Source organism: Chionomys nivalis, chromosome 12, assembly GCF_950005125.1.
Source record: "Chionomys nivalis chromosome 12, mChiNiv1.1, whole genome shotgun sequence".
Lineage (NCBI taxonomy): Eukaryota > Metazoa > Chordata > Mammalia > Rodentia > Cricetidae > Chionomys > Chionomys nivalis.
Genome location: NC_080097.1, coordinates 69616439 through 69643119, shown reverse-complemented (window position 1 = coordinate 69643119; position 26681 = coordinate 69616439). Strand labels below are relative to the sequence as shown.

The 26681-nt window shown below is 45.3% G+C and overlaps 1 protein-coding gene across 1 annotated transcript in view; it reads left to right on the top strand.

The window, feature by feature from the left end:
* Window positions 1-26681, top strand: part of Lrmda (leucine rich melanocyte differentiation associated) — a 1017760-nt gene that overhangs the window by 541613 nt on the left and 449466 nt on the right. The window contains exon 3 of the mRNA XM_057786394.1: window positions 24945-25073. Within this exon, the coding sequence (XP_057642377.1) occupies window positions 24945-25073 (129 nt within the window). The remainder of the gene's footprint in view (window positions 1-24944; window positions 25074-26681) is intronic.

Here is a 26681-nt window from a genome sequence, read left to right as displayed (position 1 = left end):
TCTTCTTTTGTGTCTCTCTGTAGTCATCCTGGTCAGACTAGACCCTGGCTGGATTTCTTTCTCCAGCCAATCCCTGAACTTGGTGGGTAAACATCCCAGACTGATGCCAGCTGCTGAGTCATCAGTTCTGACACAAGCCTGTCTCACGCTGCGCATCACCTCCCTTCAGCCCCCACTTCACTTTACCCTTGGCACAGATATCTAATGCAAACTCGATGCCATTCTCAAAGAAACATCATCAAGGTATTTTCTGTAATTTTCAAAAATAATTCCCACCCCTACACCATTCTTCCCATAGTAATTATGTCCTAACAGTTACTCAGAGCTACTCAGAGGTTGGCCACTCCTTTCCCGTACAGCAGACCTGGAAAAAGTCCACTGGGAAGAAAGACTGAACAGACCTAAGATCCCTTAACATGAGAGTTAGAGACAAGTCAGTGAAATTATTATCGTTTGTATTATTTTATGAAAAGGAAGCTTTTAAATGGCATCTTGTTGTCTTTGCTCTAAGGTAGCGCCCTAAGTCACAGCAGGTCCACCAGGAAATTTGGAGTATTCTTAATTCCGTTTATATATGTCTATTTGGAGCCCTTATGTAGCCCTTAGCCCATATGTAGGTTCTTTACTTCATACATGCGTCATCTCTTGCCTCCTTGCTTTCTCATGAAGGAGGAAAAAACAAAGAACCCTGATCTCCACCCATCCCAGAATCCCATCTGGCTACTTGTCAACAGGTAGTATTCCACAAAGAAGGAAGAAGACCAGCTGGTGCCCCCTATGGAGAAGTACGGATAGTCAGCCCCAGCGTCCTGGGGGTAAATTAGCCTCTACCTAGGGATCCTGGGACTTGACAGTCAAAAATTCTGTTCATTGAAAACAGACTAGCCCCGAAAACCTGGGTTAGTAGATAAAATCTGTAACCACAGAGGATAAATCTCATTTGGCTTGTTTGTACTGGTCTAATTTAATATCATCTCCCTTGGAGTTTCCAGCGTCTAGATTTTCTAGATCATTAAATCCATTACTTTTCAGTGTTAGCTTTTTATTTATTTATTTTTACTTAGGAGGTTGGGGTTGTGGAATGGAATAGCTGATTTTAGTGGAACTCTGCACTAATCATGGGAGCTCCATCAAAGTCCTTATGGCCCCAAACTGACTAACTTCTGGTACTAGACATTCTGAAGGTGGCTTTCTATACATTTAACGTGATAGGCATCAGCAGCAGAGCCAGTGAAAGGGTTTGCTTGCTACAGCCGCTGCTGGCTTAGGATTCACGTGGGTTGTAAAGGATGTTTTCCCAATTTCTAGAAATGGCGGAAAACCTAGGAGAGGGGTGCAGAAATGCATTCATCTAATAACCTTCACATCCACAATGGTCCACCTAGTCTAAAGAGACTTGAAATGAGCTACAGCGTGATCTTGACCACCCAGGCTCCTTCTCCCATCATCAGTTCCCCATGTGACTAGTAGAGCAGACATCACACTGGCCTCTAGGTGTGGAGGATACCATGTTCAAGTTATCAGGTGTTCACGCAAGCAGACCTCACTCTTCCCCCGCCACACACACACTCCCATTTCAGATTTTCCATCTGTAATAAGGGTAGTCTGTGGGATTAACTGAGTCTTTGAAGACAAACTACTTGTTCCATGTTTCTTTGATGAGGAAAAAGGTGGCTATACAGAGTCAATGGTTTGAAGCAGCTCTGTCCTCCGGGAATCAGCTTTGAGAGATTGCTGACTAGCCAGGAGGCACAGGCATGTGGGCAGGAAACACCTAGCTTCTTCGGGGACAGGCAAAGGCGAGTGCCTGGCTTCTCACTCATTTCGTCATGGATGGAGAGGAGGAGGATAAAAAGCTGAGTGGCAGGGAAATACATACTGGATAGGAACCTTCCATTCACTTCCTCCAGGCCAGGCTGGAAGAAGGGTTGAAGGGCATGGACCACAGACATTCAGGGTCTATGTGGGAAGACTGATGCTCTCAGTTAGGGAAGAGTCCAGGTCTCACTCCACTTTGCCCAGTTGTCCAAATTGGAGAACAATGGTGGATCCTGTGGCGCTTAAGCAAAGATCCATTGTCAACACTCAACTTCTATTTGTGGGTCACTGTGGTACTTAGTTTGTACCAGGTACCCTCATCCAGCATGGAATAGTGTCCGACCAGTTAGAGCCCTCAGACTTGCCTCCAACCATGGTATTCTGTGTTAGCAAAAGTGATTGCAGGCCTTGGCACATCTCAGAAACTCATGGTAAAGTTAGATTCTTTCCAGGATAGAGCTCATGACCCGGACGTCACACAGGAACGCTGTGCCCTACTCTGTAGCAAAGAGCCAATAGTCAGCAATCATTCATCTAATTGTGAATTTGCACCCGTGGCTTAGTGTGTGTATGTGTGTGTGTGATGTGCCTGTGTCTCTGTGTGTGTTTGGTTTTGTGTGTATGTGTATGTGTGGCACACTTGCGCCTGTGTGTGTTTAGCTGTGTGTGTCTCTCTCTCTGTGATGCATGGTATTTATGTGTCTTAATATAGTTTTCTTCTTCTTCTTCTTCTTCTTCTTCTTCTTCTTCTTCTTCTTCTTCTTCTTCTTCTTCTTCCTCCTCCTCCTCCTCCTCCTCCTCCTCCTCCTCCTCCTCCTCCTTCTTCTTCTGGCATTTTCTCTTCAATTTCCACCTGTGCTATGACTACAAACAGAAAGGTGGGCATGAGAAGAAAAGAGATATTTGCGAGCTTCTCACTGCGGTGGAGACTCCACATGAACTGGTCAATGTATCTGTTAGTGGATATGAGGTGGAGACTGCGGTGGAGACTCCACATGAACTGGTCAGTGTATCTGTTAGTTCCTTTTCTCGTTGGCGTCACAGGGCACTTGACAGACAACTTAAAGGACAAGAGGTTTATTGTGGCTCACGGCTCAGAGGCTACTGTCCACAAAGGCGGGGAAAGCGGTGGTAGGAAATCTTCCCTTCCTTGGCTACAGGAGTGTTAGGTGTTTGGTCACATGAAGTCTCCAATAAAGAAACGGCTAGAGCACCCCAAGTGGAGGAGACTGTAGTTTCCAAGGCCCATCCTCTAGCTGCCACGTCATCTAGTTAGGCCCCGTTATCTCGCAAACAGCACAATCAGCTGGGGCCAGGTGCTTGACTGCCAGAGCCTGTGGCAGACATGTCACATTCAAACCATAGGGGCAGTGTGCATGCGTGTGCAAATGACAGACATTGGAGCAGACACTTCCTTAAATGGTGGCTTTCTTTAGCAGCAGATACTGCCCTGTGTCTTTTTCTGCATAATTGGACTGGATTTTCATAGCAGCCTACAAGCTGGGGCACTCGTTTCCAACCTAGGCCCCCTGCACTCTCACCAGGTCAGGTGCGATAGTAAAACCCTGTTGTCTGGCTTTGTATTCCGAATAATGGAATCACTAATCTACTTGATCTGACCAAGTCAGATAAAGAAAAAAGGGAAGGACGCCTGTGTTTTGGAGATGGAAGCTACTTGTGAAAGCAATTTCTTTTGGGGAAGGGCGGGGGGGGGGGGAGAAAGACACACGGTGAAGAAACAAGGAGCAAAGACTGTTGGAAACCTTTTAATTACTACTAATTACCTCAGCAGAAAATGTTGGGAGCTTGAAAGGATTTGTGTCAGCAAGTGAAAGATCAAAGATTGCTAGGCTCGCATTTTAATCTGTTGGCTATAAAAAGGGATGAAGGGGGTAGAAATGGGACCCAGGAGAATGGCAGCCCAGGTGGCTCTGCCCTTAATCCCATCTTGACTGCTGAAGCCTGAGGCCTAGTCCCAATTACATAATAAGATGATTTAACTTCATTTAATTTTTTTCTGTCTTCAACTTGAACCTCCTGCAGAGGAGAGGGGAAGGATAGATTCTCCTTTCACTGAGAATGCAGTGAGCTGGGACTGCGAGCTGCTCAGACCATTATTTAATTTGTTGTTGTTCTCTCTTTATCCAGCAAAAACGATGCTTTAATCTGGGCTTTCAGATCATCATCCCCTCCACACCTCAAGCAGGAATTCCTTACAGGTGAAGGAGTCTCTGCATGCCCAAAGAAGCGGGATGGGGTGGTGGTGGTGAATTATTAGTTGAGACTTAGCAAGGATAATGGGTAAACTGTGTTACTGGAAAATTCTACCTGTTTTAGAATCGTGGTGGTGTTTCTTAGGGAAGGGGAGAGGAAGAGGAAGGGGAAGAGATATGTTGGCAGAAGCTTTCACCTATTGGTTCCTCGTATTTTCTGTCCCCACTCCTACTTTCTTCTTAAAGGGAGGTCAGACTCGGGTGGAGTCTCTTGGCAGAATGTTGGTACTCTCCTGTCTGCCCTTGGAACTCGCCTGCCGCTCTGCACACCACACTAAAAGCTTCTGGCTTCATGTAGTTTGAATTTTTTTCTGGCCATTGAGACCTTCTTGGTCTTAGACAGAGGGAAGTGGCTACTATCTGTGGTTACGGACACAAGAGTGGAACAGTGGAAACCATTTGGCCTACAAGTCTCACCGTGTCTACCGTCTCATCTTTTACATTAACAGTCTGCTGATCCCTGCCCGAGAGGGGTTGAGTGGCAGGCAGTCACCCACCTCATATTGCTTCCTTTACTGACTTTGGCCCACTTCTTATTGCTGGTGTTGCTTATGGATCCTTTCCTAATAAATGACCTTCCCTCACTTCCTCATCTCAATATCTGCCTCGGGGAGCTCCGCATTGCACATGCATGTGTCCACCAAAAGAACAGTGTCCCTGCAGAATGCAGCCCTGTCTCTGTCCCGTCTGGCAGGCAAAGTTTGCATTCTTAGAAATTCAGTGACCCAAATTGCAACTCACTTTGAAAACTGCAACCTACTTTTTAGCATGCCGCTTCTGTAACTGAAGGACCTGATCCCAAGTCCTGGAGCCTCTTTGTGTCTCTTGACCTCAGCTGAGTTCTCTACCTATCTACCCCCTTATCATACACACAGAAGGGGCTTAGCAGGTAGATTAGAGGAGGAGATTCATTTGAATTAGTTACATATTGTAGAGTATAAAATCAACCACCAATTGAACAGCTGCCAATGACAAACACAACGTACAGTCTCTGTAGACTGGGACTTGGGGGCAGCTCTCTCCATGGTCTCCGAGTGATGGTTCCAAAGAGGCCTGCCATTGTTTAAAGGCTTGATAGTAAAGGATCCATGTCCAAGCTTGCCCATGGGAGTGCTCGTAACATTTAGTTCCCCGAACCATAGGAGATGAATCCTTGTCTTAGTGCCTGCTGGTTAGAGGACTCCTCCATCAGTTCTGCTCTATGTGAGCCTGACCACATGGCGTCTCTAAACACGGTAGAGAGCTCGAAGATGAGATGCGCATGTCTTCAGTCCTTCCACAAGGAAGCCAGAGGGAGGAGAATCACCCCAAGTTCAAGACTATCCTGGATGCCTACTGAGATCTTGGCTGAAATGGGAGAGGAGAAATTCAGAACATGGAAGTCCAGACTTTTTGCATCCTTCTTAGAAGAGACACCCATCAGCTTTGCCTCACTCTTCAGCAAACGGTTCTTCAGATGTGCCCACAGTCAGATGTCCAGACAGGAATGCCAAGAGGAAGGGGTCTTTGAAGTCGGCTAAGAAGCTGCCTGCCATTCTATGACTCTAAGTCATACCACCATATTATTCTGGCAGTGAGCCAGATCCAGGTGTCCATTTAAGCAAATTTCCCAGTTGTCTGTAATTATGAAATTATACTAATTACTTTAGCACGGTGTCTTCCTAAAAGTTCTGCTGCCAACGAGTCCTCTGCACGTGAAGCAGCGGTGTGAGTACACTCTGGTCGTCTCAGAGTCTCAGCGCAGAGTCTGCTTTCCTGAAAGCACCATTCCTCAGCTTTCAGTGTACGGTAATCATTCCCTCTGAGTTCTTGTTCCATTTATTTTCTATATTGTTTATGTGACACACAAGCATATATTGCTTTGTGATGGTTCTATTGTTACCTCGAATTACTCCTTGAATCTCATATTGTTTAATTTCCACACGTCAACATCTTGTCTCTCCATGAGAATTATAAACAATCGGAACGCGGCGGTTATCTACTCCTTCATATAAAAACAAGCGCAGTGGAGGCTCTCCCTAAATAGATGTTGAGTTTTCCCTTTGACGATGCTCACTTCAGACTCGGGGCCATGATGTTTTGATGGCTCCAGATGGGAGAAGCCCTGGTTGTCACATTGTTGAGAGTCTCTGTTGCCATGTTCTTTCTTCAGTTTTGGTGATTTTAGTCCTGTTTAGTATTCCCAGTGTATTAGCCAGAATTCACCTGTACTTTCCCAAGGATTGTTAGGAGTTTTACAGCTGCTGACTGAGTCCTTCGGTCTCCTCGTGTAATATCCTGGTTTTATAACTTTGTCTTTAGAGCTGAGAAAGGGACAAGAGAAACACCTTTATCAGCATAAGTTCCACACTGGGAGTTATTTACTTAAGTTCATGGCTATATTTCAGAGAATGAATAATGGATATGGGTGTAAACTTTAATATATTTCTTTATGTGTGCCTGTGTGTATGTGTTTTGTGTTGTGTATGTGTGTGTGCCAGCATACTTTCTGGTACCTGAACATGTATAAACCAGATGTCATTGCTGAATGCCTCTATTCTTTACCTTATTTTATTTACAATTATGGAGGTGGGGAGGTGCATACAATGACATGTGTGTCTAGACGTACAGGAACAACTTTCAGGAATTGAGTTGTATTATTTCCAGGGTGTAGAGCTCAGGTCTACATGTTAATACACTGCAGATGTTGATACTGTACCATCTTGCCCATCTTCCACCTTACTTTTTGAGATGGGCTCTCTCATTTCAACCTGGAACTTTGCAGCTGGCTAGGCTGGCTGGCCAGCAAGCCACCAAGGTCCATCTCCCTAGCCCACATGAGTCAACTCTTCAAAAGTCTGCTGTGCTTGAATATTCCAAGTGCTAGCTATGCAGTGTGGTATATTCTTGTATGTCCTTATCTATGTTGTCTTAAGCTGGGCATAAGAAGCCAAGCCTAAGGAGAGGCTGTAATGAGCGCAGCTTTGAGAGCTCGGTTGTGGCCACATTGCAGCAGCTCCCGAGTCATAATAGTGAATGCCTGGCTTTCATAAGAAATCCACTAGGTGTTCCTTACAGGAACAGCGGTTGCTTAGGACATGAGAAGGCCTACAGTTTGCACCCCTAGTTTCATTTGGTGAAGCACTATATCTCAGTACATACGAATGTGAACATGTTTGGAAATAGAGTTTTTTGGTTTTAGAGACAATCTGTTAAGATGAAGTCATACTGGAACAGGATGGTTCTGTAATTCAGTGTTATGGCTAGCCTTGTAAAGTGGATGCCATGTGTGTAGTTAGACCTATGCACAAGGCAAGCACCGTGTGTTTGGCAAAGCCTATTTGCACTTTGCTACGCTGCATGGGAGCAGAAGCTAGAGAGAGGGGGCTAGCTAAAGTCTCCCAGTGCCTTCAGAGGGACACAGGCCTACCAACATGGAGATTTCAGGTTTTTATTTCCAGGAGCCAAAAACCTTTCTGTTTATAAGCTACCAGATCATGGGTATTTGTACCAATAGCTAGGCCTAATATAGGAGACATTTGGGGCCTGAAGACCCCTTCATCTCGCCCCTCTCCTTGGTTCTCAATAGTCCCCTTCCATTTTATCTTCTTGTTCTTCCTTGATCAGCAGTTACCTCCAGGGTTCCCTGCTATTCTAAAGGTATGTGTATGGACAAGTGCCTTCTTGCTCACCTCCAGCCTGGTTTCTACTTCCGTACACACGAGGGACTGAGCCCATCAGGAGTGATGATGGAGTCATATCTGCACCCTGTATGGGTGCAGACCTAAAATGTTTGGAAGGGCATTAAACTCAGGACAAGTGCATTTTGTTAAGGGTGCTCTCTGGGACTGTCCTTGCTCCTAGGATGCACACATCTTTTGAGGTTAGGGCCTCTGAGCGCCAGTGAGAGAGCTAAACTTCAACCTGCCCGATAAGTGTGCTGTCATTTTCTTCCCCACTAGTGTCGGAGAAGGGAAAAGTCCCCGAGTCTGTCAATTTTGTCTGTTCCCCTCAAACCAGGGAAGTTCTGTCTCCTTCACTGTGGAGGTTGACAGCTCTGCTTTCTCTTCTGTGCCTGAGTGGGTGCCTTCCCACATCCCAACCTGGGCCTAGGGAATGGCTGGGACCTCGGCGGTGCAGGGGAGGGAAAGAAAAGACAGTACACACCCATGGCAGAGGGGCAGAAGCAACCTCCTCTGTCTGTGCTAGGGCTTCTCAGCCCTGACTCAAATGACATTTTGGGTCAGACCGTTCTTTATTGTGGCAATTTGTGTCTTACAGGTAGCAGTGCCCTTGGCCTGTGTTCAATGGATGCTAGTAGCATCACCCTGCCACGGTACCCAAAATATTTTCATTTTCCTCATTTTATCCCTACTTAGCCCTGCTGACCTCCTTTGTTTGGATAACTCTGGGGATATCTTTGAGATTGGGGGTGTTGTGTGTTTTTAAGACACCTCATATTAGGGAAGGGAAGTTGTGGTAGTTGCTTGGCAGTTAGAGAGATTTGGGGGGACCATGTAGAGAACAGATGTGATACATATGTAGATTTTGAAAACAGAGTAACAACTAACCCTGTCCCTACCTCATGCGGCAGATTCCGAAGGTCTGAATAGATCACTTCTCATTATCACATTATTCAAGGGGACAGCTTGGGGTAATAAGTAGGTTGTTTCATTCCATTTTGCCCAGGGTAATGTAGGTTAATGCCTGCTTTCTAGGCATAATAGGTAATAGTGTCCCCTTTGCCCTGGAAGTTGTTCCAGTTCATACAACAAATGACACGGTTATCTTGACACGGTAACAATACAATACTGATGGGGTGTCAGAAGGTACAGGTGACCTTGCTGGTCCATGTAGTCCTCGCCACAGCTTATTGTCTGTTTTGTAGAGATGGGCATTTGTTTCACATGTTAACACCACCAAGTCTACCCTAGAAATGTTCCAGAAGTTCTTTATGGCTAGCAGGAAGGTGTCCTGGGTTATTGTCAGTATATACTTGAGTTGAGTTCTGGTTGTTTTCATTAAAAGATAATATTTTAGACCAGGCAGTGATCACACATGCCTTTAATCCCAGCACTCAGGAGGCAGAGAAGGTAGATCTCTGTGAGTTCAAGGCCAGCCTGCTCTACAGAGTGAGTCCCAGGACAGCCAGGGCTACACAGAGAAACCCTGTCTTGAAAAACAAAACAAAACCAAAAAAAAAAAAAAAAAGGAAAGAAAAATTTTAAAAATGCCTTAGTTGACTATGGCATATTAGCTTATTTTTTGATATTTTCTATGTCATGAAAGAATCCGTTGTGATTTGGCACTCAAAGAGGAATTCATGCTGTATCATACTCTTGTCATTGACACTTGTTATTGAACCAATGACTTCAGTTTTTAGCTTTCTCAAAGCAATCTGCAGGGTAAAAAACTATGGACGTTGTTTTTGTTCCTTTTTACTTGTATGTGATATGATGTGTGTGTGTGTATGTGTGTGTGTATGTTTGCACGTTTATGGATGCAGGTGTGTGTGTGTGTGTGTGTGTGTGTGTGTGTGTGTGTAAGCAAGAGGCTCTCATTTGCTGTCTTCCTCAATCACTCTTGGTTTTATTTACTGAGTTTGGATGTCTTGCTGAACTCAGAACTCACCAACTCTATTTGTTTAGTTAGCCATCCTTCGCTAAGGATCCTGTGTCCATCTGGACCACTGAGGTTTCAGGAGGGCTGCCGTATTTATCCAGAATTAATATGGCTTCTTGGTTCAAACTCCAGTTACCGCATCTGCATGGCAAATGTATGGCAAATGTTTTGTCTACTGAGTCAGCTCTCTAGTCCCGAAAGTGAGAAAATTTGAGCTATTTTAATGTAGAAAAACCCAGATTGTAGTAATCCAGATTAGTAGTTGGTGTTTTTCACTTCTGGGGCACAAAAACATGGCTATCTATAATAGACACGCTCTGGTTCAATGAACACAGTGCATCATTAGCCTCATGGAGAGGTCGCTGAGCTGGATACTTCCTTGAGTCCCAGACTTTGATAGACATAGAGAGAACTGGGGAAATTAAAGTGAATACCCAAGTCCACTCCTGAAGAATCATGCCGTGCTATAGGGCATGCACCCTGGGCCCCTGCATTCGAGTTTTAAGGAAATGTTTTGGGGATCCTGACACAGAGAGATCACAAAGAACCCTTTCTGCTCACTGCTCGAGTCCCCCCTCTTTGTTCTGGAGCAATGGAAGCCCATTGAAGGAACGCTCTGTCTGCACTAAGTCTCATCTGTCTCCTCAGTACAGGGCTCTTTCTCCTGTGAGTTGCTATGGCTACAGTGGCTTTTATCACAGCACTAGAATGTAGCTGATGTAGGAGCTGAGCACCGGCATTCATCTTTCTCTTCTTCCTGACTGTGAACACAGCGTTACCCTCTGACCCCCATGATCTCTTCAGCGTTTGGGCTGCGCCCTCACACCGGGAGCCAGAATAGACCTTCCTGGAGCTGCCATTGCCAGCTCTCTGTCATTCCAGCAAGAAAAGTAACTAAGACAGGGTTCGGGCCAGAGTCAAGTGTGTGGAGGAAGCCTGTCTAGCCTTTGAGAACTGTCTGTGTGGACAGATTGTGTGTGTGTGTGTGTGTGTGTTTGTGTGTGGAGAACAAGTTACAGAAAAGCAAGGTATTTTTGTAAAAAGAAAGTGCAGTCTTAAAGAAATTGATAGGATGAGACTAAGGCCTACAAAGAACATTTTGAAGTGAGCCAAACACAGGAAGCAGCTAGGCCTGATGGTAAGAGGTATCCCTTCTGTTTCTGTGGCTCTTACTTTGCTTTCTGGTGGAAATGGAGGGGCTGGCTGATGTCACTCCTCCTTATACCCATGTGCTCAGTGCAGACACCCCCTCTAAAGAGAAGGACACACCTAGCTCAACTATAGACATTAGACAAGAAGTCTAGGTTTCTGGCCCGTTACCTGCTCAGAGTGCCCAGGGTGTGGGGCTGAGATGGACACTCAGTTGAGTCTCTTCCAGGTTCTCCTAGTGGCTCCTTGACTGGGACAACCTCTAAGATTGTGTCAAAGACCCCAGTTAGAATCATTTTTGTGTTAAGAAGACCTAGAACAGACAATAATAGAATACAGACCATGATGGGGATTTGCATTACATGTACCTTTGGAACAATCTTGGACCCTTTGCCTCTTCTCAGATTCTCTGTGAGTGTAGTGTGCTCATCACCCTCTTCCTTCAGCTACTATGATCTTTGTAAGTGGGGATTCCCAGGCTAGTTGCAAAGATTCATTTTAAAGAGTCTGTTTTTCTGGGCTAGAAAGAGGTTAGAAATAGGATCTGTGACACATGAGTTGTTCCTCTCTTCCTTCTCAATCAACCATCACCAGACATATAAGTCACTGTGTTAGTCATCGTAGGACTTGATTGTCAAGTAGACAAGTAAGCCTCAGATACCTTGGACAAACAGAAGACAGAGCAAGCCCTTGGGCAGTGGAAACAGGAATATACAGATAGAAGTCCCTAGAGAGTTCAGTCAAGAGACACTTGGGCCAGTTTGAGAGACGCAAAATCTCCTCCAAGGAATACATTTAAGCTCCACCTTGAACTGGGGGTGGGATGTACATTATCACTGAGCAAGTGGAGGCATTTCATGTGAAGAGAAAATAACCAGACAGGTTATTCAGCCTTCCTGTGGGTCTTGGTGGGTCTTGGAAGGTGATAGGAATAAAATCTGGAGGTCTGTCTCGAAAGAAGGGTCAAGACTGATCAAAAAGTTAGCTTTGTCAAAAGCTTCAGGCCCATTCTTACCTACAGACAATCCGTGGTGATCCGAAGTCATTAATCCACCCGAAAGGCCTGTCCTGACCTGAGTTCCCTTGCTTTGAAGTGTGCTGTCCTCAGCGGCATGAGGAAATAATTTGCTGCCTGCTTCAATGAAGCATCAGGAGAGCCAGCAGACCTAATGACATGTGAGAATATTAACCTCCTACCACCAAGAGCCGTGAATCTTGAGCGGCAGTCTATAATTCACCCTGAACTCTGAGCCAGGCTTGCTTTCTCACTCTCTTTCTCAGCTAAATCCGGAGAGAGGAGGGAGGCTTGCTTATAAAACTTTATGTTCTCCAACAGCACAAACCTTGCTGTTTAGTAATGAGTGACTTTTCTATTGCAATGGGAAAAAAAGGTTGTCCTTGCAAAAGCAGGAGGTAGAAGAAGTGGTCTTCTCAGTGGTGGATTGCATAGATGCCCTGTTCTTTTTTTTTTTTTTTTTTTTTTTTTTTTTTTTTTTTTTGGTTTTTCAAGACAGGGTTTCTCTGTGGCTTTGGAGCCTGTCCTGGAATCAGATCTTGTAGACCAGGCTGGCCTCGAACTCACAGAGATCCGCCTGTCTCTGCCTCCCGAGTGCTGGGGTTAAAGGCATGCGCCACCATCCCCCGGTTTAGATGCCCTGTTTTTGCAGTGAAGATAATCTCAGTGTCATGGAAGGGGACCACCTCAGTACTTGGGTAACCAAACTTGTCTGTAATTCTGGACTTGATCTTCAACATCAGAGAAGACACAAATCTGGATATTTCTGGATGTTAGAAGGGATGCTAAAGACAACACAAATCTGGAGGTATCTGGATGTTAGAAGGGACTCTAAAGACAGCTAAAAAGTCATTTGAAAGTAGAAGAACCCACATGTTTTTGGGTTGTGAGGATTATGTGTCTATATCATGGTTTTGTGAGATTATGGGACCATTGGTGAAAAAGTAGCATCTTAACCACCTTTGTACTTAGAAATGCCAGATACACAGAGGGCATCAAATGGTAATTGTTAAAAGATAGAACCGTCATCTGCTATGACCCAAGATTTTACATATGGAGGAAACCAAGCTCCATAGGCTAAGTTATTCACTGCTACAGCTAGAGTTTAGGACTTTTCTATTGTCTGTTCTGTATCCATGTCATCCTCAGCCATTCTGATCTGTCCAAATCACCATCTTCTTCCTTCATCCAGCTTCTCATTTTGAGGAATTAATTTTATTAAAACTAGTCAAATTAAAGCTCCCTCTGTGCAGGATATCCTGAGGTCCATTCATTATGGTTTCTTATCTTGGCAGTGATCTACGTGAATAGTAAGTTTGGTCATTATGCACATACAGTGTCCATAGTTCTGGAACAATGGTCAATTCATCAAATACTTTTCTCTTGCCTTCTGAGAAGTATGTCACTTTGCCTGTCACCTTCTAGTTTAGGTTACTATGAAAGATGGGGCGAAATGGGAGAGAGATGAGTTTCATTACCCCAAATTTCCTATTCCCCCAAGATCTTTTTATTAATTAGATTTCAAGCAATCATATGATGCATAACGCATATCTATAATCTTTGGGATGATTAGCTACTTGCTCTTTTGAGATAACTGTTTTTATTTTTAAAATAAGATATGCAAATTTCATTTTAAACAATGTTTCTATGAACAGACTATGCTTGTGAGGGCTTGGAAACAGGGTCCGTGTTCCCAAAGTCCAGTCTTCCTATGCATATCCACATCTTCCTCGCAGTTTACTGAGTTGACAAGGGACAGCCTACAAGAAGCATATGTTGCTGTGAAAACCACCCTGATGGCCTTTTGTCTCCAGTAACAGTTGACAGAGAAGGTGGGGACCTAGGTGCAGCCTAGGGAGACTCTAGTTCATTGACTCATTCATTGCTGCTCTCCACGGTGCTGTCAGGGATGGGGTGCCCATGCTGTCTGAGGTGGGAAGCTCATCTCACGGACTTGTTCCTTGGGTGGTTTTCTGAGGCACAGAGCTGGAGCTGTCTTGGGGGAGAGAATGTGGCTTTCATACAAGCCCTTTGAGAGGTTGAGATGTCCCAGAGCCCTCTCTCCTTCACTCATAAAAAGCTATCTTGTAGTCTGGGCCTAAAAACATGTTTTCACCCTTTTCAGCCCCCTGAGACCTCAGAGTCAACATCTAGCACGTTTTTGCTGGCTTAATTCCATTCAAGGGTGCCTGGCCTATGGGGAACCAATCTTTGGAGAAAGCATTTGGTTAGGGCCGCCTTGGATCCTGGGACCAGGAGGCCCAGACATGGCAATGTCTTCTTTTCTGGTTGGTTTGCAGTGAGTAGACACCATCTGTTGAATTTGAAAAAATCTCTTTCTATAAGGTGGTGAAAGGCTTGTGTGGAAGAGACACTGTTATCTTTCAAGCAAACTGTTCATGAGGTTGAAGCACTGTGTTCTTGGCTCAGCTTGTGTTTGCCCAATGGCCATGGGAGCCTCCCCAACCAGCAGTGCCTTCCGCCCCATGGCGACGTGCAAGCATACCGCGGCTGCGGCTCACCGTGTCTGCTCCCCCACATCTCCCCAGCAAAGAAAACCTCCATTTATAGGACCCACCACACAAATTCACTCCTCGGACTCTTAAAAACAAACAAGATCCTGAAGCCACAGGCTTCATGCGGGCTGTGTGGTTTTGTAAAATCTCAAACCGTGAATCAAAATAATTTTTAGAGACATAGTCAAGGCTCAGGCCTAAATGCTGTCACTGGTGGGAGAGAGATGGGGAATGTTTCCTTAGACCTGGGAGGAGAGCTGAGAGGGGAGAGTGACAGGGACAGGACACAGAGAGCCGTATTCATCTAGGGCGAATGTCTGCAACCTCAACTCTGTCGTGAAGGGCTGATTAGATGAGATAATTCAGAGAAGCAGAGCAGTGGTGGACAATAAAAGAGAGAACTCTTTACAGCCCTCATCTTTCTTAGCTTCCAACACTGCTCTTGTCTACATTGCTTAGCAGCCTGCTTTCCTGCCTCCTCTCTCCTCACTTCACTCTTCCACAGATGGTAAACTCAACTGGAGTAGACTCTGTGACTCGTGTAGCCTGTATGTCTTCTCATGTAGGATACGAGTTCTTCACATGATGTGAGTGGGTACCACATACATCACTTTTGGTGATAGACCAAATTTTCAGGCTAGGGATTTTCTTTTTTTTTCTTTTTTTTCTTTTTTTTTTTTTTTTTTTTTTGGTTTTTCGAGACAGGGTTTCTCTGTGGTTTTGGAGCCTGTCCTGGAACTAGCTCTTGTAAACCAGGCTGGTCTCGAACTCACAGAGATCCGCCTGCCTCTGCCTCCCAGGTGCTGGGATTAAAGGCGTGTGCCACCACCGCCCTGTAGGCTAGGGATTTTCTGAGTGGCAGGATCTAATTATCTTTTTTTTTTTTCTATGCCTCTCCAGCCTCAGCCATGTGTGGATGAACATGTAGGTAGAAAATGAAAAGCTAGAATTCACTGGAATTGAGATGTAGCTAAAGCCTATCTCAAGCCACGGTTAGTCTCACCATCTTAGTGACTTTACATGCTGCTATAACAAAAATGCCTGACCAGAGCGACTTAAGGGAGTGAGGGTTTATTTTGGATTCTATCTCCAAAGAAATACAGCCCACTGTGGTAGGGAAGACAGGTGTCTGCGGAATAAGGACCGCTGTCACATTGCACCTGGAGTCAGGAAGCAGGGTGTGAGTAGTAAGTGGAGCCAAACCACAGATGCTCGGTGCTAGCCCCCGTGACATACTTCCTCTACCAAGTCTCCGTCTCCTAAACCTTCCAGTTCCCACTAATAGTTCCCCCTGCTGGACGCCAAGTGTTCAAAAACATGAGCCTCATTAAAGTAACGTCTGTCAATTGAGCTTAATTTTTGACCCTGTTTTACCTGGTAACTATGTCTCAGTGTGCCATTACCACTTAGAACAGAGGACCATGCCACAGTTGCCTTTGTATCCCAGAGACTTGCAGAGAAGTGGCCAAAAAGAGGTCACTACATGCATCTTGTTTTGCAAGCCAGCGAGCACTTAGATGATGAGGGGCATGTTTATCAACACACAATCAGATATGAACTTCAACTTCACTCCACCCTGTATTGTCCTCAGCAACATAAAGGGCGCATGAATGCTCAGGAGCTGTTTATTCTAGGAGATATAGGAAAACCGGGGAACAGATTAAAAAGCAGAAGAACTGGAAACAACCCTGAGTTGGTAATTATAATGACAGGATTACACCCCAGCATTCAAATTGTTTAGGGAAAGGTCGAGGCACGGGGTGATTTCTCGTTTCTGAACCACAGCTATGTGTTGTTCAGTCTCACAGATAGTCATGCGTAGTTGAGGCTGCACTGGATGGACACTCAAAGCTTCTAGATGAGGTTTGATCATTATGCAAGGTTTAAGCTAAACTATTTTACCTCCCTGGTTATCTTCTGTGATAGGTGGGTGGAGGGCTGGGAGATAGAAACTCTAAGGTTTTTCTGGAACTCAAACTCTGAGTACAAATATATCCATTCAATTGAATTTGCATGTATGCTGAATTATCAAGTCTATACAAATATATAAATTGTATATTAAATTACATATTAATAGCAGTTTATAAATGAGAAATGTTAACAAAAACTACTTTGATGATTCTTAACATGGAAGAAAATATTCACAGAAACATGGAATAGGTAACATTTGTGTGGAAAATGGCGAAGAGCCTATGAATAGCTTTTAATTTCCATGCATGAGCTATTGGTGTGTGTAGCACAGGTCTTGTAATTTAATTCTAGGTATGTAAATATAGCATGAAATTCTACGGGATCATTAGATATATGTCTGTAAAATTTTTAATTGCTGTGTGGTATATTTAATTATTCACATGTACTGGGCCATTTTTAATCATCTCTCTGTTGTTAGATGGTTATGTTGCTTAGGTTGTTGTAAATAATACTATAAAGCCAAGCAGGCTGGCACATACCTGTAGTTCCAGGCAGAGGCAGGAGGATTCTGAGCTCCAAGTTAGAGTGGATTGCATGGTAATATGTTATAACAAAAGATATACAAAAAGGTGGCAGGTGGGGAGGGGTTAGGGAATGAGAGGTGGGGAGGGAAGGAGGGAGGGAGGGAGGGAGGGAGGGAAGGAGGGAGAAAGAGAGAGACGCACACAGAGAGAGAGAGAGAGAGAGAGCGCAGTCGGGAAAGTGCTTGTTAAGAAAGCATGAGCACCTGCCTTCAGTCCTCAGCACTCACATGACAAAGTCCGGGCAGAGTGGCTTGCACTTGTGACCCCCTTGCGGAGGCACAAAGTAGGCAGCTTAATGGAATTGGGAAGTTGCATGTACCCATGCTAGGCCTTGTCACAACAAACAAGATGGACAGCTCAGGAGGAATGACACCTGAGGTTGACCTCTGGTCTCCACATGCACCTGCACACTCACACACAAGCGTGAAAACACAGATTTGCACCACTTGCACAGACACACACACACCCGCACATGTACACACATAAAAGCACAGTAATGATAATGAAGACGTAGTGAACTTCTTTGCACGCATACCATGCATACATCTTTGATATTTGGTGTATTGATTATTAGGGCTGGAACAATCATTTTTAAGAATTTTAGCAAGAATTAGTGTCGAGAAAGGTGATACCAACCTCGCTGTACCTCCAGTATTGTGTTGTCTGTTGTCTAGAACCTTTCACAAAGACATGTGCAAACTTAAGAAAACAATATGAGATTGTTTTGATTGTGAAAATGTACCTGTGAGGGTAAAATGTTCTGTCATATTTCCATTATTCATTAATTTTCTGTTCAAATTTAATTTTAAACATCTTTGAACTAGGAATTTAGCTTTCCAGTATTGATTCATTGATACACTTGAGCCTAGGCTTGTTAGAGAGGCCATAGGTACTGACCAATTTTTGTTTGCTTTTTGATTTTTAAAGGTATAGGTTTTGGTTGTTGGTGTTTAAATCTGTAACTGAATGAGCACTGGCAGTTCACCTGATTGGATTGGTACAGTGGTTATTTCTAACACAGCCAACCTGCAGCCTAATGCATCTTTCCTTTTTCAAAAGATTAATTTTATTTTATGTGTGGACATTTGCCTGCATATATGTCTGTGTGCAATGCCTGCAGAGGCCAGAAGAGGCATCAGATTCCCTAGATTGGAGGTCCAGTGAGCCACATATGAGCCACCATGTGGGTGCTGGGAACTGAACCTGGGTCCTCAGGAAGAGCAGTCAGTGTTCTTAACCACAGAACCATCTAGCCTGCTCAGTGTATCTTTCTTAATATCTCTCCAGGGTCTTCACATTCACAAGTGTGTTAAACATGTCCTAAAGCAAGTCAATGGCAAAATAAAGTGAGATAGAGGCAAAGGAAGAGGAAAGAAGGAAGGAAGGAAGGAAGGAAGGAAGGAAGGAAGGAAGGAAGGAAGGAAGGAAGGAAGGAAGGAAGGAAGGAAGGAAACCAAAGTCTTTAGAATCTGCCTCTACTGCAGTCTGAGCCACCAGGTGCTCTCTTGGATTTCCTATGTTTCTGACCTTCGAGATAGGGTCCCGTGTAGTCCAGGCTGGCTGAAAACTCACTAGGCAACCAAGGAAGGTAGTTGTGCTTCTGCTGCTTGACCCTCCACCGTGCAGGCTCGTGCTACAACCGTGTGCCCATGCCCAGCTCAGTTTGAACCACTTGTGAATTTGCCTAAAGTTGTCATTTTCTAGCTGAACTGTTGTCTTCCTGCTACAGGATATCATTAAAAGCTTTTTCAGAGCCATTTGAATCTGGACACACTATGATTCATCTTCATTCCTTGTCAAATGTCTCCTGAAAAGCTGGTCTTACAGAATCCTCACCCTGTCCCCTACGCCCGGGCACAGTAACTGTGTGATAATACATGAAATACTGTGCTCTTAATAGGGTCCCTTTTATCAGCAAAAGGTTTGAACTAGTGTATTAGAGTTAATCCAATTTCAACGTGTTGCTTAGGTAAATAAAGTATCAAAGGCTATAAAACTATAATCCTGAAGAATGATATTAGAAAGCAGATAGTAGAGGTCACAAGTGATTACCTTTTAGTAGGTGGGTCCCTTAGAATCTAGTTCTGAGCTACCAGGTGGCAAGAGCAAGGAGGTCAACACAATGGGATATCAGATACGTTATCCATCATGTCCTAAGGCAAGCAAACATCATTTCCTCAGAGGTAGAGGACCAGAACCCCAGGTAGGTTAATGTGTAGCCTAGAGAGCCAAGATTGGAGAATCTACCTGCTTATTTCTCTTTCAAGTACCAGAACGTGACAGCTCTGTTTCTCGGCTCTGACTCTTACTCATTCTCTGTGGCTTTCAGGCACCATATTCGAAAGATACCTTAGTATTCTTAAAAGCGTGAAACTTACACAAATATTTAGCTTTATTGGCTTTCTTGATGGGTGTTGCTTTTGGATCACTCTTCCTAGTAATGAATTTTATTTTATATTTTATACATCATGAAGGATGCCTACAGGACTTTATACTTGACTTTAATCCCATGTCCTGCACTGCCATTGCTGTTAATATACCCTAGTTTATGAAGTATATAGCTCTGCTACCCCGTTTCTTATATACATGTTATATAGTAATTGATTTAGATTATTACGTGTGTGTGTGTGGGTGTGTGTGGGTGGGTGTAGCTTTGTGACCTGAATAGCACAAAACCAGAAAAATTATAAAGCCAAACATAGAGAATGATAAATGATGATATATACTTTATTAAATATAGAAGTCTATCATCTATCTACCTATCCTTATCAATCATTTCTCTCAATTTATTACCTATCTGTCAATCCATACATTCAGGAAGCAACTCAAACAGGATATGCTGAGAGTCATATGGCAGTTAGAATACCCCTGTCAGACCTAGGTGACATGCTGGTGGTGCTGGGCCCCTTGACTGAAACTTGACCAGTCACGTCACTGCTTCCCAGTCCCCTCTTTCTTTCCTCATTTCCTTTGGGTGAGCTCTGTACTGTCTGTCCTGTCCTTGTAGCTTTGGCCATGGTCTCTGTGGGAAGTTCATTTTCTGACTTCTCTAATAGCTACTGCATGCCAGGTGTGCAAATAAAACAGTATCAAATTGTTATTTTTGCCGTCAGAGATAGCACTTAAACCCTTTAACCACTGCACTGGCCAATTAGAGCAGACACTGGCCTGTGGCTGCCCTGTGTTGGCCTCATGCTGTGGTTGCTGAGTATCAGTGACCTAGCTGCTAAATTATAAAGATTATTAAGGCCAGTGGAGGGACAGGTCTGAGAGTGTCAGCTAATAGGGAGAGTCTCAGAGGTGAGCCTGTCTACCAGATGGTAAGGAGGTATTCAAGTTTATTTTGTCCCAGGCATGGAATAGTTACCTGCACATGCTCTTTACTCTTTCTGCCCCCAAACACTTCTCCACTGCTAAAGACATGGATCCACACAAGGATTGCCCTCTCATCACTGGCAGCTCGCCACACTAGCCGGTCTGCTTCACGGGCTTCTCTGGGTTACTCTATTCAACTTGCAGCTCTCAGCTAAGCAGCCTCATAGACTTGGGAGTTGGCTCTAATTCCGCTATGAACCTGACAGCTATCCAGGGGAGTGGAAATCACACTGACATCCCTTCTCTAGCTGGGGGCTGGGCAGAATGAGTTCTGGGAAGACAAGGTCAAGTCCTTAAGATAAGGCAGTTGACCTGGGTGGTTGGTAGGTTTGGGGCATATGGGCTAGGCCCTTGGCATGTCCATAGCCTTTCCACTCTGGCTCTGCCAATGCAGGTTTGGATGTTCGGATGAATGTGGCGCGGGACAGGTAAAGGTGTGAATGGAGGTGCTGCTTCCCTGCTTGATTTGAGAATATCATGATTCTGGTGCAGGATAAAGCCAGAGAAACGGTACTCGTCACATAGATCTGTGGCGAGCTGTCCCCACTATGTATGACCCTTTCTGGGCCAGGCACAAGTGCCACTAGCGGTTTAGATAGGCAGCTGAGAGAAGAGAGACCTAACCCTTGGCAGAGCCTGTAAGCTGACAAGACACCAGGAGTTTGCAGAAGTGATCTCTGGTGACTTTTATGGTGTCGTGTTCTGCTGGTTATGTGCTGGCAGAGGGCAGTGGGGATGAGGGAGTGGGCATCGCAGGTCTCGGTCAGACACTGCTTTCCCTGCCTCCTGCTCCTGGCCTTTCTTATTACCATCCTCACAAGGGGCCAGTTTCCAAGGACAGAATGAGAAGTCTGAGTTTGCACCCACTCAGTAACGGAGAGATCAGGAAGGTGCTGCCATACCCACAGCCCTGTGTCAGCCTCTAGCCGCGGACCTAGCCTGAGCAGAGCAGAGCTGCCTCTTTAGCGCCACTGTTTCTATAGGCTAATGAGGGCATTGTGTGGGCCACGGGCAATGATAGTGGGATATTAACTGTGACAGGAAGCTTGATCATAATTATCTTAACGAGGATAGGGTTAATTATAGTGGAAACTTAAAAGTTTCCTCTGTTTGACTCCACTAGAGCCAAACACATTCTGATGTTTTTGTCATATTGATGTGACTTTGGAGAAGACACTAGGATTCTTCCCAGGACAACCACAAGCTCCCGAGAGAGCCCAGTGAGCAGGATGGCCAAGATGGTACCTATGGGTGTGGTCAAGGCAGCTTTCCCACTAGTGCAAGGAAGGATGCAGCCTGCATCCTGATCTGGAGATGCTGATGAGCTTTGCAGAACAAACCCCCTGCCCAGGAGTGATCCCACCTGGGTCCCCACGCCCTGAGTGGGGTGCCTCCATACTCTCTACTGGTTTCTCCCAGTGGAGTAAGAACCCCGTGACTCCCTCCGGCTTCTAGCCCACACCTCTCAGGCACTGCAGCTCCCATGCAGGGAATCACCTTGCAGTGACATCAACTCTCCATGAGTCTCTCTCTCACTTTGAGGGTGCATTTTGCAGTTTGCACATTAGCTTAGACCACATTACCATCTTCCCTGTGAGCTATCGGTATCATCCCAGGAAAGCAGGTGCTGTGCCCGGACTTCAACAACCTATTTTTTTTAACCTTGTCATTTTCTACAAGAATGAATCTGGTATGCAGGATATGAACGCAAGCATTATTGCAAGAAACTCCTTCCCGATCACTTCTTCTGGAAAGCAGCAATAACAAGTCACGGGAAAAATTTCAAAGTCAAAAGAGTAACCCTTTTTGCTGGCTTCCAATGTACCATGGGAATGCCGCAAATTCTCTCCCTGGTGTCTCTCCTTCATGGCATTGGGAGCCTCCTGCCTCCAGTCCCTCAGCCTTCTACTTGGCAGAGCCGACAGAAATGATGAGGACAGGACTTGATTTATCACCACCCTCCTGTACAGCACAGCTCTCCTTTACTGAGCACTGACGACATTACAGGGAGGAAAAGGAATCTGGCAACCAGACGAGAGACAGGAGATTTGGTGGGGCTCTTTGCTGAGCCCTCCCTCCCATACAGCCTGGGTTGTGGGGAGAGGGGCTGCCTTGCTGGGGCCTGTGCCCTTGTGGTGTACTGGCCTTGGCGTTGTCTCTCTTCATGCTGTGTCATTTTGTTTTCTGCTTCCTCAGAAACAGTCTGGGAAGGGAACTTTTCTCTGCTTGCCTGTTGTCAGCCCTTTGCTGATTCTCACGATAAAAATACAATATTTGCATAACGTAACTTGGAACAGTATGTATCTGAATGTTGCCTTTGACCAGAGCCCATCTGACGCTGGTGCACAAAGAACTTATTAGCTGCCCAGAAGGCTTCCTGATGGGGGGGGGCACCCCCCTGTGGCAAACAGAGACCTGGCCCTGAGCGGTTGTGGTTAATGTTCTTGGCTCACTGACTCCCATGGAGAAAGGGGCTCCTAACTCTTTTGGTAGAGAACTTGATTGTATATTCAATACCTGATCTCCAGAAACCCAGCAACCAGACCTTGTGAAACATGCCCATAACCCCAGTAGTGGGATGGTCTAAGCAGGAGGGTCAGAAGTTCAAGGTCATCCTTGGCTACATAAGGATATATGGGAACCAGATGCAAACAGACAAACAAAAACAACAAAAAACTAACAACAACAAAAGTAACAACAACAGCAACAAACAGACAGGGACTTTAGAAAGCTAACAGATTCCCTGTACACTGGATTTGTTGATCAGCCCACTCTCAGTCTCTCTCCCCACAGCTCAGATCCCAGCTTCTGGATAAGCCAATGGACCACACGAAGAGGTAGCACCGACTGGGAACACAGTCAGTGTTTGGAGTGGAGGGGAGCATGAGGCAGTTTGGCACAAATGTCCCCCTAGTCTTCCTGAAATCCGCTGAGCTAGGAGACAGGCTTTCAGTACCCGGTTCAGGTCGCAAGCAGTCAGAGAAGCCGAAGCCAATCCCATAGCCCACTCCTAACCCCTCAAAAGGACGGAGGTTTTTGTTTTTGTTCGTTTGTTTCTTGTTGTTGTTGTTTTGCCTCCCAGAAGCCTATGAAATAGGATAATTCTTACTCAGAAGTGCACACCTGTTTAGGGTTTTGTGTTGGCCCCGGCAGCAGATAGCGCTAACTTCAGAGCCCTATGCTCTGGGTGCAGGAACCAGAGGGGGACCGCACCAAGGTCTGTTAGACACAGGGCATGGAGATGGGAGCGAGCTCTGGATCCAGTGGATTTAATGAACATTCGCTTACATATCTGAAGGATAGGACCCCCACTCTCAGTCCCCCACTCCTCGTTTTGTAGGCCCTCTATCAGAAAGCCCACCAGAGAGCCATGACACCTCGGGAAAGCTCCCATGCTGAATGTCGCTGCCTGGGGTGCACCCAGCACATGCCCAAGGGGACAGGGTCTTAGTATTGCTGCAATTAGTAACGGCCAGTGCGGCTGGCTGGTACCACCCTGATCCACTGTACTTTATAGACTAGTCAGGGACTGAATGTGTGTCGGGTCTTCCCTTCTTGGACTCCGTGGCTCAGCCGCCTCTGCCGGTGCAAACTCAGTACATCTCCTGGGCCTGGCAGGTGAAGAAGCTGGGAGTCTGCGCGAGCCCTGGGACTTTCAGCTCGCTTTAATTAACATTTGTGTGTGCCTGGGCAAGCGTTTGTTCACAACCGCCCCTTACTGTGCACCACCCCACACATCGCAGGAGTCCCTTAGTGAAGAGCTCATGTCGGACTACGCGGGTAAACAGGGCCACCTTTCCTTTCGGTCACAGCATTTTTGTCTTTGAACCTGATACCTAATCCTTTTTATTTACTGCCTGAAAATCTACATTGCTATATTCCATGCTTAAAGAGATAACAAGTTCACATTCCGTAAAGTAGAACTTGAGACCCTGGGCTTTGAAGCAGGAGTTCTCCCAGGCCCCTGTCCCCACACAAAACCAAGACCAAGTAAAAAGAAATCATGAAAGAAGAAAATGCTTTCTGTTGGCCTGGAGTGATTATGTAATTCCTCCCTGTCGGGCAGCCATGGGATGCTAGGCAGGAGCAAATTCAGTGATTAGTTCTTTTAAAAAAAAAAAATGGAGAAGGGGAAAAAGGAGCCGAGGGATGCAAGGATGCAAGGGAGAGAAAAGCCCCTTCCTGGCTGCTTCCCCGACAGAGGAGAACTGCGAAGAAACGATACTTGAAGTTATATTTATTATTGTAAGAGGGGTATGAGATTTCTAGGCAGGAATGATGGATGACAGCTTAAATTTGTGTCCAGGGAATGAAGGTGAACTGTGACAGAGTTATTTATCTTGGGAATGGAGGTTAGGGTCAGCCCAGGCTGGGTGCCTGAAGGCACAAGACATTGACAAATTTATCCTGCAGGCCGTATCTGAAGCCCTTTGTTTTGGATCCTGGCTTCTCAATAAGTGACCCTCATCCTTCATGTTGGCAATTCGTGAAGGATGCAGTGAGTGCCAGCGGGGGCCCCCTTCTCCCCCTCCGCCCCCACCCCGGCTCCCTGCTACTAATTCTTGTCATTCACTCCGCTGACAGGCACCAAGCCCAAACTATTCCCAGTTCTGAAAGGGAAGGTTAAAATATTTATTTCAGCTCATAATGGCCTCTCTGATTTACTGCAGGATCGTTTTCCCCCTTGCCTTTGTCATTGCAGGTCACTGGAAGGACTGAGCGCATTCAGAAGCCTGGAGGAACTCATCTTAGACAACAATCTACTCGGTGACGACCTCGTGTTGCCACGGTTACCCCACTTGCACACCTTAACCCTCAACAAGAACCAAATATCCTTTTTGGCAGCCAGCACGCCAGGTTCCTACAGCACCCCACTTGCTGTCCAGCTCCAAAGGGGTCCCATTCTGCCACCTCCAAACCCTTCTCCGCAAAAATACCTGCAAAATGTCAAATGAGTTTTATGTGTCAGCTAAATTAAAGTATGTGAAATACAGTCGGTGGGCAGACAAAGCGTTCTGTCTTCTGGTGCTCAAGACACTTCAGAGTAATTTATTATAGGTCATTCATAAATGAAATGCACCGTTATATCTTCCTGTTGCTCCATTTTAGTGTGGAGATCTAAGTTATGGCTGCGAGGAAATCTTTTTAATAGATAAAAATAGAGAAAGAAAATAATGTCACGGGTGCCTGGGAGGAAAAGCTGCTTCTGTTTGCCTGGGCTTGTGTGGGAGGGCGACCTCTGGTGGCCAGACGTGGGTAATGCCACTAAGCTTACTTAGTCCTTTAGGCTTCCATAACAGTTTTGATGCAGGTTTGGGGAACAGTTCTGGAAATCAAGAAGGGAGAGAGAACTCTTCACTCCTAGCGGACACAGTCTTGGGCGTGGTGACAGGCCTCTGAGAGCCATGGCAGGTTATGGCCTCCTTTGAGTAGTTGAGTACCTGCCCATCCTGGCATGAGAATTTGGAGCTAACCACCCTGGGTTCTCTAACAGCACAGGGCACATCACCCCTCTAGCTCTAGTGCTCTGGGTAACCAGGTACTGGGATACTAGCTCCACTGGCAGGTGTTTCTGGATCCTTCCTGTGCACAATTTTGCCTGGCAGGGTTCGCATTCCACAGATGTGCGTGGGATGAACAACACACTCATTTTCATGGTTCTCACTGACCGCCATAGAAGCCGTGCACTGTGCTGGGGACTCTAAGCACCCTACTTTTCATTCTTATGAGGACCAATGAGGAGTATATAGGTTTTCCATTTATCTAGTCTTAGAAACTGAAGTTATGTATAAACTTACAGTCAAACAACGGACAAGATAGAGACCTGGTTTCAAGTTCAGCCCCAGTTGTAAATAGAGGGTTTTTTTGTTGTTGTTGTTTTTTGTTTTTTGTTCTTTGTTTTTTGTTTTTGTATGTTTGGTTGTTTGTTTGGTTTGATTCTGCTGCATAGCTTTGGACTTGGAGCCCGATTGCTTGGTTTATTGATGTCAATCACTTGTTCCCATTCACAATGAGTTAGAAACAGAGAACCAGCATTATCCCTCCTGGATATAAAGCAAAAACAGATTCATGTGTAAAGTTCAGCGTGCATACTTATAACAGCATTTAAGATGCTTTGCAAAATTATTTATTAACCCTCATTGGCGCTTAAAGCCATAAGTTAATATTTTCTTTATTCTGTGAAATATTGTCTCAGCCAGCTCTTGCTGCTGGGACAGCATGTTGTTGACACAAACAAGTATTTGTCACTTGTAGACTGGCGACTGGGGGTCTGAGAACAGGATCCACTGTGGGAGGGGCTGGGTGATGAGTCCTCTATCTGTTCTTGCACTGGAGACACAGTAGGAACAGGGATGATGAGAGGGGGTAGAAAACATTTTTGTCTGTTCTTATTAATAGATTAAGTTACCTTATGTTATATTATATTATTTTATTATAT